A 13,278-nucleotide genomic window follows, 5' to 3' on the forward strand; every position below is an offset into this window, starting at 1 on the left:
TCGGGTAGCGCGTCATTGCTGTGCAAGACTTATTCAGAGAACTAGAGCGTGTTACAAATTCAGAACTCCACCAAGCAAACACTGATGCTGAATAAATCAAAAAATAATCTGTTTTATTTCTTAAAAGAAAACATGCTTTAATTCATGCACGAGTAAATACAAACCTTAAAATTACAAATGAACACAAAGAAAACCAGACATTTTCAGCCCTCCTGAAGTAGAGATCTGTGCAAGAAAGTGTGTAAGTGATAAAATATGTAAAGTCCTTTCTTGTGGAAGGCTCACAATGTAAAAAACACTTCCTTTTGCATTTGTCAGAGAGTTAGTTCACAATGCTGAAATTCGGATCAGCCAGATATATATTACCTCTGACTTTTAGCAGTCCCAGTTGAAAAGGTGGGTGGAGCTAATATAGTAAGTGGGTGGAGCCAGCGGATAAAGTGGGTGGAGCCAGAGAAAAGTAGGTGTGGCCTCCGACAAACATTTGAGCACCTGCACTTCATATTTTACAAATTAAGCACTGCCTCCCTGTGAGCATCAGAAGCATCCAAAATCATACGGCATTGCGTAAGGCTATAAAAACACCTCTTTCCTAAGTAATCTGCTTCCCTTTCCTGCTCCCTCCCCGCGCCTCTGTCTGTTTGAGATCAGCGCTGGGATGCTCCTTTGCTGGGGCAGCCATGAGCCTTACCAAGGGCGTAAAAAACTTCAGGGGGTCCCCTCAGCACAGGATTCTGGCTGCAGAGCTCCCGGTTGAGCCCAGAGGGGGCCCCTCCACATGCCTTGCAGGGAGGCCCCTCAAGTTTCGCTACGCCAGTGCGCTTTACAAAAACTATAACATAACAAAGTAAAGATGGGGAGAGGATGTGGCATCTTTGGCGACTTTGAATATTGGGAACCAGGTTCGAGTCTCGGCGTCAGGCAACATCCGTTTATTCTGGGCCAATCATGTAAACACCCCGTGCTTTAAAAAAATGTTTTTAAAAATGACCTTGTGTAATGTGACTGCCACTCATGTGAATACCTTCGGGCTGAGTTCGTGCTATATAACACCGCAAAAAACACCTAGGAAGGAGTAAGGCTCGGAGTTATCAGAAGACACTCATTTGTGCTATTTCCCCCTCCATGTTGTCCACAGCTGAACAAAAATATGATCATTGTGTTCCCACATTCAGATACATGGACCGAAAATGTCGTGAACAGTGCTTACTTGTGCACTATGAAAGATACTAAAGAGCTTTTGTAGCTTAGTAACCAAAACGTGACTAATATTTTATTTACGTGTTGATCGAGCCGGTGACTAAATCGTACATTAGCGAATATAATTTGATGATGTTTTACAGCAGCTCAAACAGGGACAACAGTCTTTCAATGCTCTCAACTCTGAAAGAATAACCGCAGGAGGGGGCGGGGAATCAATGAAACACCCGGTGCATTACAGTGAAGGACAAACATATCATTGTCGAAATGAGAGGAAAACACGTGACCGAAGAAAACAATGCCGGGTGCGCTGAAGGAAAAGCGTCGACACATTCCCATGAGTCACACGTTAATCACAAGTACAGAAACGGCTATTTATGCACAAGCAAAGCAGTCACACAACAAACAGAATTAAAACAACGAAACAAAGCAACTACTTGTGCCAGGTATTTTTGCAAAACTATATAGATTGTATAATTTATGACAAAATCCTGGCAATGGGTGTGAGGACGAAGGGTCATATTTAAGGTGGATTTGCCCGTTCCACTACCCTCAAAGAGGATTTACGTTAGTTTATGGGAATATAAATTATAATTTGACGACCTCAATTTAGTTAGAACCCTCTCTGGGACCAGCCACAGGCTCCAACAGTCTACCTTTTCACCCCAACCTGCAGCCTGAGAGAGGGCGAGCAGGGGATTCTTGCCCCCACTCTTCCTGTGTATGGCGGTGGCCAGGGGACGACCAAGGGGACGCTTTATTTGTTCTGTAGTCTCAGCCCCACCCGCTTCTTCATTTCTTTCATGACCATTTTATCCCTCATCCTTTGAGGAGTAACACTGTGAAGAAGTGGTCTACTAACAGGGCACTAGTCCGAAAAAAATAAGTGGGGATACGCTGTCACCGGAAGTGACGTCACAACAGGAAGTGACGTCACGAAAGGTGGCTTACACCATCGGGCTCATTGCCTCCTCTCGCTCACCCTTTAGATGCTATTGTATCTGAGAAGCCAGCGCGTGACGAGCGTGCTGTGAGCTCCGGTCTCGCCCCAGAGAGGCCAAAGAGTGAAGTCCATCTGTTTGGCAGGGGGGACGGCTTCCACCCGGTAAAATAAGTGGGGGGACACCGTCCACCCGAGTGGTACCCAGACTTGAGCCCTGTCTACAAACAACTTCTATCACCCTTGGCCTCACTATGTAAATGTACAGATTGTTCAGCAAGATATGTACGGGGGAGGATCATCCTAATAATGGCAGCTAGAATGTGTGATGTAGCAAGCAAAATAACGATGGAATAAGCCCAGCTCTGTGACTGGGGGTGAGTGTTTGCAAAGTTGACACACTGTCCGCCATTTTATTTTGTGACGTTGCTATATGTGCCCTAAATGGCTAAGAGTATGCCCAGACGTGAGTCCCTTGCTCGATGCACCATTTGATTCTAGCTAGCATGGCTGATGAGGTCATACCCCAAAACCGGTCCCAGGATGCTTGTTTCCGGTCCAGGGAGGACCAGGCTTGGCTGTTCCCATGGGGAGCAGGGTCAAGACTGATTTACATTTGGCTGGGTCCAAGCTGGGGTCACGTGGTGAGCAAAATAACAAAGGATTAAATCCAGATCTGTGACTGGAAGGGAGTGTTTGAAAAGTTAAAACAATCGATCCATCATTTTATTTTGTAATTTAGCTGGGTTATCAGCCATATATATAGCCAATATTTCGATTGTCGTGCACTGGAGTTCTTGTTGCAGGTCACCTTATTGTGAGTGGAGTGGTTGCTATTGTGAATGCAATGGAAAATCTATGGTACCTGATGGCTAGGGATGGACACTTTCATAACATTGCACGAGACAACATCGTGAGAACAATCACTTGTAAAAGCAGAACTGGAGATCAGCTGGACTGAATGAGCTTTTACTAGGAGAAAGGATGATGCATGGTTAAAGTGTACTTCTCAGGGCACGATCAGTTTTGGTATAATTGCTGGTGCCTTAAGTAGTTTTTGAGGGATCTATGTCATTACAACGCATGCTTTTACAACACATGCCATTACAACGCAACTTTTACAACTCAAGTCGTTACAACGACTTGCGTTGGGGGGCGCTGGATAGTGAATAGTTTAATTTACTATTCCAACTCCAGTCCCCGTGGATAGTAGGGAAGGTGTTCGATAGTAATTAAACTATTCCCTATCCTAGAGCGCTCTCCAGCGCAATTCGTTGTAATGACTTGCGTTGTAAAAGTTGCGTCGTAATGGTAGTGCGTTGTAAAAGATGCGTTGTAAAGGATGTTTCCCGTTTTTGAGTAATATTGAAGATGCAAATGAAGTGATATATAGGCTGATAGAGGTGAATATGACGATCAGTCCACCTGAAAAATATTGTCTATTCTCATGATGTGCACTGGCATCATCTAAGGCATCCTCTACAGCCAAATGTTCTCACAGCAAGAAAATCTAGGAGGATGGAGAGTGGAGGCATGCTGACTTAGGGGGTTGGTGACTGGGCTTACTGTGCAAAAAGGGGACCGCTCACTGTTTGCACTGATGAACACATGGACCAGGTGTGTGCCTTGACTACCCAATGTATGCGTTCTTAGGCACACCAGAAGAATGCTTAAGATTTTTTCTGAATAATAAGGATTATACAGATGTATAAGTTAAATGTCAAAGTCCTCACCCACCAGCCATACTGCATTATGTATAACAAGCAAATTACTAGTCCTCACTTAACTTGTGAAGCCTCGTGAAATAAAGCTCAGACGCAAACAAAAGTAGACAAAAAAAATAAAAGAAATGTCATGGCCTCTCTCCTCTGAATTTTCAGAGACGCTTTTCCCACAAAAGCACGATTGTGATTTAGACAACAAGCCTTTAATAAGAGAGCATCATGACCCTGAGAACCCAATAATATTTTCACATGACGTTAAAGAAACAATGCATCAACTGTAGGCATCTAAATGTCATGCCATGCACTTTCTTGGAGACAAAGAATATTACAAACCATTAGCTCCTGTTTACCATGTTGGTCAGTAGCTACTGTTTTCCTGGCGAACTTCCGAAATCATGTGCAAATGAATTCATTTCTTTTTTGCATTTTCCTAACAGAAAAATATAATTGGTACTGGGCACTTTTGAAAGTATAAATCCAACTTCCTTTCTTCCAAAAACTTTGCCCTTAAGCAATTAGTCTGGTCAGAACTTGTGGCAGTGCCTGTATACCAAATGCCTCATTTTTGTCTGATTCAAACACAATTATATTTATATTTCTTGCCTTGCTCAAATAACTTGACAAATGGATATGTTTGTGATTCACCCCATGCACATTTTGCAACTAGTCAGACATTTTTCCTCCTAGTACGTTACAGGTCTTGATAACAGAGGTGCCCGCTATATGAAGTAAAAACTCACAATATATTGTATTATGAGGTTGCAGCAACTCGGACAGCGGACAAAAGAAAATGCACTAAAGCACTCTAGAACCAAAATAAACCCCACAGAACAAATCTTATGTCATTGTTATACCCAACGGGTAACCCTAAATTCTGTGAAAAGAAGCATTGCTTAATGTTTCAAAACAAAATTCCATTTTACATGGCTGATAAAAACCTAGAGGTTCTCTTGTACCTAAAAATAAGAGGAACCTGTCTTTGAATTTGAAGATTCAGCAGCATGGTAAATATGGATGCAGAAATTTGGTCTGACTTGAAGCAATACTTTCCCGCTTTGGATATTAGGGAGGTAGCCACACCTTATGCAGCAAAAACATACTTGCCACACTCTATTACTGTCTTTTAAGACATTTACAACGAAATTTACCAGTACTTCCACAGTCATAAGATCTCCTTTACCTGCGATCTTGTGTATGGTTTGTTTAATTCGTATATTTAGTTTTGCGTCTGCTCGGTTTTGTGTAAAGTTTTCAGTCTGCCAAGAAGCAACAGAGATGTATATAATAATGATCTCATGTGATTTAACCACCGTCCGTAGATGTTGCAAGGGGGGGACCAGGATATTGATGGAGGATAGATCTAGTCTCGGGTGGTGGATTCCTGGAGGCTTTATGCTGGAATGTGAATGGGCTAAGAGTTAAGAGAAGGCAAAGCCTTGTAATGCAATACCTTAAAGATAGCCCTGCCAGGATCCTCTTGCTTCAAGAGACGCAATTGTTACAGTTTGAATGTAAGGCATTGTTTGGTAAACAAAGATGGGTCGCCAAGATTGTAGCTTCTGATCAACAATGTGCTCGAAGGGGGTGGCCATAATCCTGAAGGTAAATTCTGGTGTAGAGCTGATTAGGTCGCAGGTGGATGATAGAGGACGCTGGGTAATCGCTGAAGTCAGGTGTCAGGGTGCTAAATATACTTTAGCCAGCTATTATGGTCCCAATGAGGACGATATTTATCCGCTAAATAACCTCTGTCTTGCTCTTGCAGATTTTGAGGCCCCCCTGATACTAGGTGGAGATTTTAATGTTCTTTTAAATAATAAACTAGAAAGATCTTCCCCCAGGACACAGATAAGCAGCACCACAGGTTAGAGCTCATCTTGCTACAATATTAAAAAATCTCAACCTGTGTGATGTTTGGCGGAAAAAAATGGTAGATGCTAGGGAGTATTCTTATTATAGCAAAAAAATGTGGTAATTACTCTAGAATGGATTACATTTTCATAGAACTCTCGGAATTAGGTAATGTCAGGTTGATTGAATATCTGCTTATTCACCTCTCTGATCATGGGGCTATAGCTTTTAACTTGGTTCTTCTGCCAGAGCACACCTTAAGGAGATGGACCCTGAATAAGAGACTTCTCCTTCAACCTTTTCTTCCTGGCTTAATAAAGAGGGAAACCGCTATTTTTTTCAAGCACAATTTGGACTCAGTCCCCCTATATATAGTGTGGTATGCCTTTAAGGCTTGGCTGAGAGGTACGTTGAAGGGCATAGCTATAGGTTGGGCTAGATCCGAAAAAAAAGATGGCAGATGTGGAGGGGCAGCTAGCAGAAGCTTAGGCAGTATTAAAGTCTGGTCAGGCCCACGGTACAGAGAAAGAAAGTTTACTAGGGAGGGTTGAAGATCACCAGTTGACGTGCAGACTTATAACGGAAGAGATTATGCTCCAGAAGTGGGAAGTAAGTAACATGAGGAATTTTGATCAATGTGAGAATTGTGGTAAACTCCTTGCTATGAAGAGTAGAGTAGAAAGGTCAACTAGTTATATTAGTAAGATCACAGTGGGTAACCAGGTAATGGAGGATAAAGGTAGTATTGAACAGGCCTTCATGGAATTCTTTCAAGGTCTATATCATGAGGATCTATCGGTTGAGAAGGAGGTAATAGATCTGTGGCTTACTGGTAAACCGCTTCCTAAGCTGAATTCGGCTATTCAAAAAACACTTACTCAAGAAATAACAGGAAGCGAGTTATCTGATATCTTAAACATGGCAAAGAAAGGGAAAGCTGCTGGACCCGATGCGGTTCCATTGGAGGTCTATGTCTTAATATCCGAAGAAATTTTCCCGATCTGGTTGAAATTGTGTAATGAAATTCTTGGAGGCATTTCCCCTTTACCGTACTCATGGAGAGTTGCTGTTATCACACTAATATTGAACCCAGGGAAGCACCCAACACAGTGCAAATCCTATAGGCCGATATCACTGTTAAACTGTGATTACAAGATCTTTGCAAGGATTTTGAATGCCCGGCTCTGTAAGATCGTGGGGTTGGTAGTTCATGAAGATCAGAAGGTATTCCTCCCGGGTAGGCAGATGCTGGATTTGGTCTACACCTTAATTGCTGCAGTTGACCTGTGCCCCCCTCTCAATCATATTTGTCGACGCAGCAAAAGCTTTTGACAGAGTCAACTGGTACTATCTGAACAGGGCCTTGAAGGCATTCGGCTTTGGCGATATGTTTAGGGGAGTTCTCGGGAAAATCTATGAAGCTACCCGGGCTCAGATCTTGGTTACTGGCTTCCTCACTTCAGGGTTCTCAATAGAGCGAGGTACTAGGCATTGTCCCCTATTCTTTTGATCTGTATATAGAGCCTTTGGCTCAGAGCTTAAGGCAGAATGAAAAGATCGGCCCCTTGCTGTAAATGGGTTTACGAGAAAATTAGCATTATATGCCGACAACTTGATTTTATTATCATCAAATGTTAATTCTGCACTAGCTGAGTTACTCGAGGAAGTGGAGATTTTTGGGAGGTTATCTGGCTATGAGGTTAATAACGATAAAATTGAGATCATGGCCTGGAACATCGTAGGTCAAGGAGTTAGGCTATCCAAGGAGTTAAGATACCTCAGAGTAATATTAACTCAAGATCTCAAAGATATTACTAAATCCAACTTTGAGAGAGTCTCAAAGGAGGTGGATGTTTTACTTAAGAGGTGGCAGAATATCCAGTTGTCCATTTATGGGCGGGTTAATCTGGTTAAGATGTGTGTCCTTCCCAAATATGCCTATCTTTTTCATAATATCCCCCTGGAGTTCAATAAACTGAGCTACTTAAAATACAGGGTTGATCTCTTCATTTATCTGGGCAGGCAAGGGGATCAGGTTGTCTTGGAAAAAACTAAGGCGTAAACTCCCTCAAAGTGGTATGAGTCTACCGGACTTCCAGTTGTACTGTTGGGCGTATCAACTAAAAAACTGCAGGATGTTACTTCTTAGCCCAGACACTTCTCTGATTGGCAGTATGTTTACAGCTATGTTGAGGGATGTAGGGGAGGTAGGTTTCATGTATAAATTTGGTGCCCCTAAATTTTACAAAAAAGTTTGGCTGAAGATACTGTTTGCAGCGGCCAAACTCTGGTCGGACTGTAGGGCCTGACAGGGACGGTCTTATTATAGTGAATGGGCTCCAGTTTGGGACTCCCCAGGGACACCAGAGTGCCACTTGTTCAGGTCTAGGAACGGATACCCTTCAGGGTCCAGTGTCCCACACCAATCTTCCTCAAGTCCTAGCCCATAGAAACAGGGCTCAGGCTCTGGCCTGGAGGGATCGTCTCCAGTCGGTGCTGAAGTCAGCGTCAGATGATGCCCCCCTGACTGTGTGTCAGAGTCTGGGATAAGAATGAGGACGTCACCGCTGGAGGGCGCCGGCGGCACTGGGCGCATCAACAACTAGACCAGCGCAGGGGAAAGTCAAGGTGGCCCGACTGGTCCGATTAATCTGTGGATCCAAGGGGACCTGACTGGCACTGAGGCGCACCCATCATGCTTGCATAAAATGTTAAAATACATCATGAGACAAGGAGGTAGCATGGCAGGGTCTTAAAGGCAGCAAGAAGGGAGAGGAATGTGAATTGGTAGGAGTACCAAGTGAGAGAGAAACAATGTTTGGTAAAATAATCTACATTTTTTATGACTTTCAAAACATAGATGAGAGTATGTGTGGTTTGTCAGTGTGTGCAAGCAAAAATGTCCGGTGAAATCCGACAGATACCTTACCATTCCTGACTGAAATCATATGTACCCAGCTATTCATCAGAAAGTAAATTTATTAGGGGAGTCTAAAATGGCAAACACACCCCCTCCCCGAACCTATGCCTCTGCCTCAAGGCATTGAGGTGCATGGCGCGACAATCGATGGAGGTCTTGGTGGCGTGGTCGCACTCAAGACACCAGAGACAGATGAGGTGCAGAAGATGGCCAATCAGCTGAATGCATGGGTCACCGGCAGTCGGGGTAAGTACTGCGAAAGGTGTGAGTGCAAGGTGGGGCGTTTTACCAGCATTATAATACCCCATGATCCTGTTCCCTTGGCTAAAGCGGATAGTTGATGTTGAGTATTGTGGGCTACTGAGCACAGAGCAAGGCTTCATGTTAACTTCCTCTCACTTTGCTGTTCACTGGCACTGCTGTCTTGGTAGTTTATGCGGTCAGGCTCTGCTGTCTGAGGGTGCCAGCAATCAAGGTTTGCTTGCCTGCCATTTGCTTTCTGAGACATTACAACATTGACTAATAGTAGGCTCATTCCACTCTACCTCACTGATTGTAAACTACCTCTTCAGACGGTTCACTAATATTGCACCACAGAATCTGCATGCCGGATCAGTGGTGGAGTGCCACTAAGCATCTTGGAGGTCTGAGATTGAAAAAGCAATCAGGAAGCAAACAGCAAGCCAGCTGCTAACCAACAAGGCAAACTGAAATCTAACTGACTGAGACCAGGCCCACTGTTTTAAGGAAACCGGTATTGGTTCTGGCTCCCTGGAAGAAGGAGAAAGTCAACCCCGCATCCACTCACCAACGAAGACTGACTGAAGGTAAAGATTTTACCTTCTGACTTAGACAACACCTCTTCAGGAGTAAGATAAACACTTGTTCGAATCATCAGTAAATTACACATGTGTAATTCAGAGCTTTATCAAATCATCAGAAGGCTTACACCTAGGAAGGCCTATGACAAAATAACATTAACAATGCTTCTCAAACTCATAGCCAGGCAAACAATGCAAAAATATTAACTTCTTAGATTCATACGTCATCTTTTTTTTTTTTTGCAAACCGACTTCTGTACTGTGTGGAATTGTCCTATGTGGACACCCCATTTACAAAACATTTAATTAGAATACTGAGGGGATTCCAGGCTTAATATGTGGATACGTTAGATCAGAGAACATACGACATAAGTACAAAAAATGAAGCAAGCAATCACATGCACATTACAAAGGTCATCTTCAAACAAAGTTGGACAAACAGCAAGACAGAAAATAATGATAGTACATTGGGAGAGCTGAATTACAAGTTAAAAAAGACTTTTATAAATTTAGATCTTACTACAAGTCACCTTTTTGAAAAAGAATTTCCAAAATATTTACTTACTTTTTCTGTGATATAAAAATTTGTGCCATCAGCATGCTGCAATGAATAGTTTTCGTGGTTTGGAAGAGACCACCTGAAACAAACAATACATTAATTAGAAACCGCACTCTTTTTCAACTAGGTCAACACCAACAACCTAATAGCATGAGATGTGATCAAGAGCAATATAAGACAGGATGCATACACTTATTCTGAGTAAAATAACTTCAAAATGGAAGTAAGAGCCAAGGTTTATGTGTATTGTACTATAAGGTAATCTGTATATCTCAGGAATACGGTAATGGGATATACCGTTATCCAATAAATTGGTGGAATTTACAATAACTGTCCCCCTGGGGTCTTGGAAAAACATTGTCACCCAACTTACTTACTTTACAGAAACAAACAACCTCCTTCACACATCCCAGTCGGGATTTAGGGCAGGTTTTTCAACCGAATCAACCCTTCTAGGGGTCTCCGAGACCATACGCCTGCAAGTTGACAAAGGGGAAACCGTGGCACTCATCTTACTCGACCTCAGTGCCGCATTTGACACGGTTTCCCACACCATCCTTCTCAACACCTTGCAAACTTGTGGCATAACTGGATCTGCCCTTGCATGGCTCAAATGTTTTCTCACTGACAGAACTTTCCAAGTCTTTTCTTCTACATCCTCCTCAAAAACTCACGACTCACAATTTGGGGTTCCCCAAGGCTCGATTCTCAGCCCCATTTTGTTTAATTTGTATATCAGTCCCCTTGCTACTTTAGCTGAACAATCTGGGTTGACGATATACTCATATGCTGACGATACTCAGCTCATTTATTCACTCTCCGCTAATGCACATTCTTCTGCTGATACCACGTACCAAAACAGTCACTTGGGGCGATAGACGCTTCTTGGTGGCTGCTCCCAGTCTGTGGAACTCTCTGCCAGTTGCCATCAGAGAAAGCCCGTCCTTGATGCAATTTCGTAGAAAAATAAAGACCTGGCTGTTTGGTCAAGAATAGCAGCTGACTTAGTCTTTGGGAACTTCACATACAGTATCTAGCGCCGAGACGCCTACGGGCATTTGTTCGCGCTGTATAAATTTCAAAAATAAATAAATAAATAACCCGTCTTCCCTCTGCTCCGGCCTTAACAACATTGCCAAATGGATGCATGATAATAAACTAAAACTCAATGGAGGAAAGACCGAACTGCTTTTGTTTGGTAAACACACTGCCTTATGGGGCCCCCAACACTGGCCTCCTCAGATGGGACCTACACCCTCTCCCTCCAAAACCGCTCGCAATCTTGGCATCATTTTTGATGACCAAATGTCTATGAAACATCAAGCGGTCAGAGTTGCAGGCACTTGTTTTACCATTCTCAAGTGGCTCAGAAAAATCATGTGGATGCTCCCCCAGGACACACAAAAAACCGTAGTCCAGGCCCTAATTACATCTAGGATGGACTATGGCAACATCTTGTACCTGGGATCCTGTAAAGAAGTCACAAGTAACTTCAAACAATACAAAACGAAGCGGTCAGGCTGCTTAGCAAAATACCCAAAAAATCTTCCACCTCCTCTGGTCTACGTAGTCTACACTGGCTTCGAATCGAAAGCCGCACAAAATTTAAAGCCTTGTGTTTCATGCACAGAATTAAGGCAGGCAAAGCACCATCTTACCTGAGCACCCTTGTTCATCAATATTGCCCCCCAAGAACCCTACGCTCCTCAAGCCAACGTCAATTTCAGGTACCCAGGATAACTCGAGTAAGAATGGGTGGACGCTCCTTTTCTTACCTTGCCCCTTCTCTTTGGAATTCCCTCCCAATCCAGCTCCGCACGGACAAAAGCTACCTCCAATTCCGTAGGAACCTAAAAACATGGTTGTTCAATCAATAATCCTCCCACAAACCCTTTTGTCCCCCCACTGTATCTTTGCTCAAAAAGTCTTTAGCGCCGGGAAACCTCCGGGTAGCTGCGCGCTCTACAAAAATAAATATAATAATAATAATAATAATAAATAAAATCTCTGTTGATTTTAAAGCAAAGACCCTGGAGAATCTCTTCTTAATTCCTAATAGCTGCAGCACAAGTAGCAGGCATTTCCCCCAAAGAAATGCAAGTTAAGTTCAAGCATCCCTACAATTTTAGAACTCAGAAAACAACAAACTAGAACACCAAAGCAATTATGAAAAAAAGAGAATAAATTAAGTAAAAATACATCAATATTCTCAAAAATTAATAAGGCTAACACGAAATGTGAGTTTCCAAAGTTTTTAGGCAAAAAACACCCCAAAACAATAAAATGACAATCAATGCACTGTTTACAGTTGACCAGCATCTAGATACGGATTCAGGCAAGGCTGGCAGACAAAATATCGATTTTTAAATATCGACATAAAATAATGTCGAGGTTTAAATATCGAAGGGACATAATATAGAAGGTAAGTTATATCGATATTTTTAATATCGATGGAACAGAATTTCGAAGGTAGGTAATATCGATTTTGTTGATATCGATGTTAGTAATATCGATGTTACTAATATCGATGTTACTAATATCGATTTTTATATTATGTTTATGTATACTATTATGTATTTAATATGTATTTTATCTGTATTTATGTAATTTAAGTGAATTTTGTATTTTAGTACCGTAGTGGGTTGTGGGATAATAGGGGAATAAGGTGTGAAGTAATTTAATGATACTAAATTTATTATTAATTTGTAGGAATTATAAATTAATTTTAATTAATTAGTAATTCATTTTTATTAATTGGTAATTCATTTTAATTAATTGATTATTGATAATTATGTTCTGTAGCAGGTTATGGGATTATAGGGGAATAGGGTGGGAAGTAATTTAATTATACTAAATTAATTATTAATTTTTAGGAGTTATAAATTAATTTTAATTAAATGGTAATTAGTTTGTATTAATTGGTCATTAATATTGATTCATTGATAATTATGTTCTGTAGTGGGTTATGAGTTTATAGGGGACTAGGGAGGGGTGTAATTTAAATGTAATTTATAATTTATTTTAAATAATTGTTTTGTTAAGTATATTATTGTTAATTAATTATTAATTGGTAATTTATTATTTATTGGTATTTATTATTAATTTATTTGTACTTAATTATTTATTGCTAATTATGTTTTTAATAATTATGTATTGGTATTTGTAAATCGCTTATATTTATTTAATAATTATTTTTTAAATATTTTAAAATATTAATTTATTTATAGGTATGTTATTTTTTAACTTTTACGCTATCCAACACT

General features: G+C 41.4%; 1 protein-coding gene across 2 annotated transcripts in view; it reads right to left on the reverse strand.

The window, feature by feature from the left end:
* ELMO1 (engulfment and cell motility 1) overlaps positions 1-13,278 on the reverse strand; it is a 1,507,126-nt gene that overhangs the window by 1,123,594 nt on the left and 370,254 nt on the right. For both annotated transcript variants that reach the window (XM_086964835.1, XM_086964834.1), the window contains one exon: positions 10,022-10,094. In XM_086964835.1, the coding sequence (XP_086820961.1) occupies positions 10,022-10,094 (73 nt within the window). The remainder of the gene's footprint in view (positions 1-10,021; positions 10,095-13,278) is intronic.

This window comes from Lissotriton vulgaris, chromosome 4_1, assembly GCF_964263255.1.
Source record: "Lissotriton vulgaris chromosome 4_1, aLisVul1.2, whole genome shotgun sequence".
NCBI lineage: Eukaryota > Metazoa > Chordata > Amphibia > Caudata > Salamandridae > Lissotriton > Lissotriton vulgaris.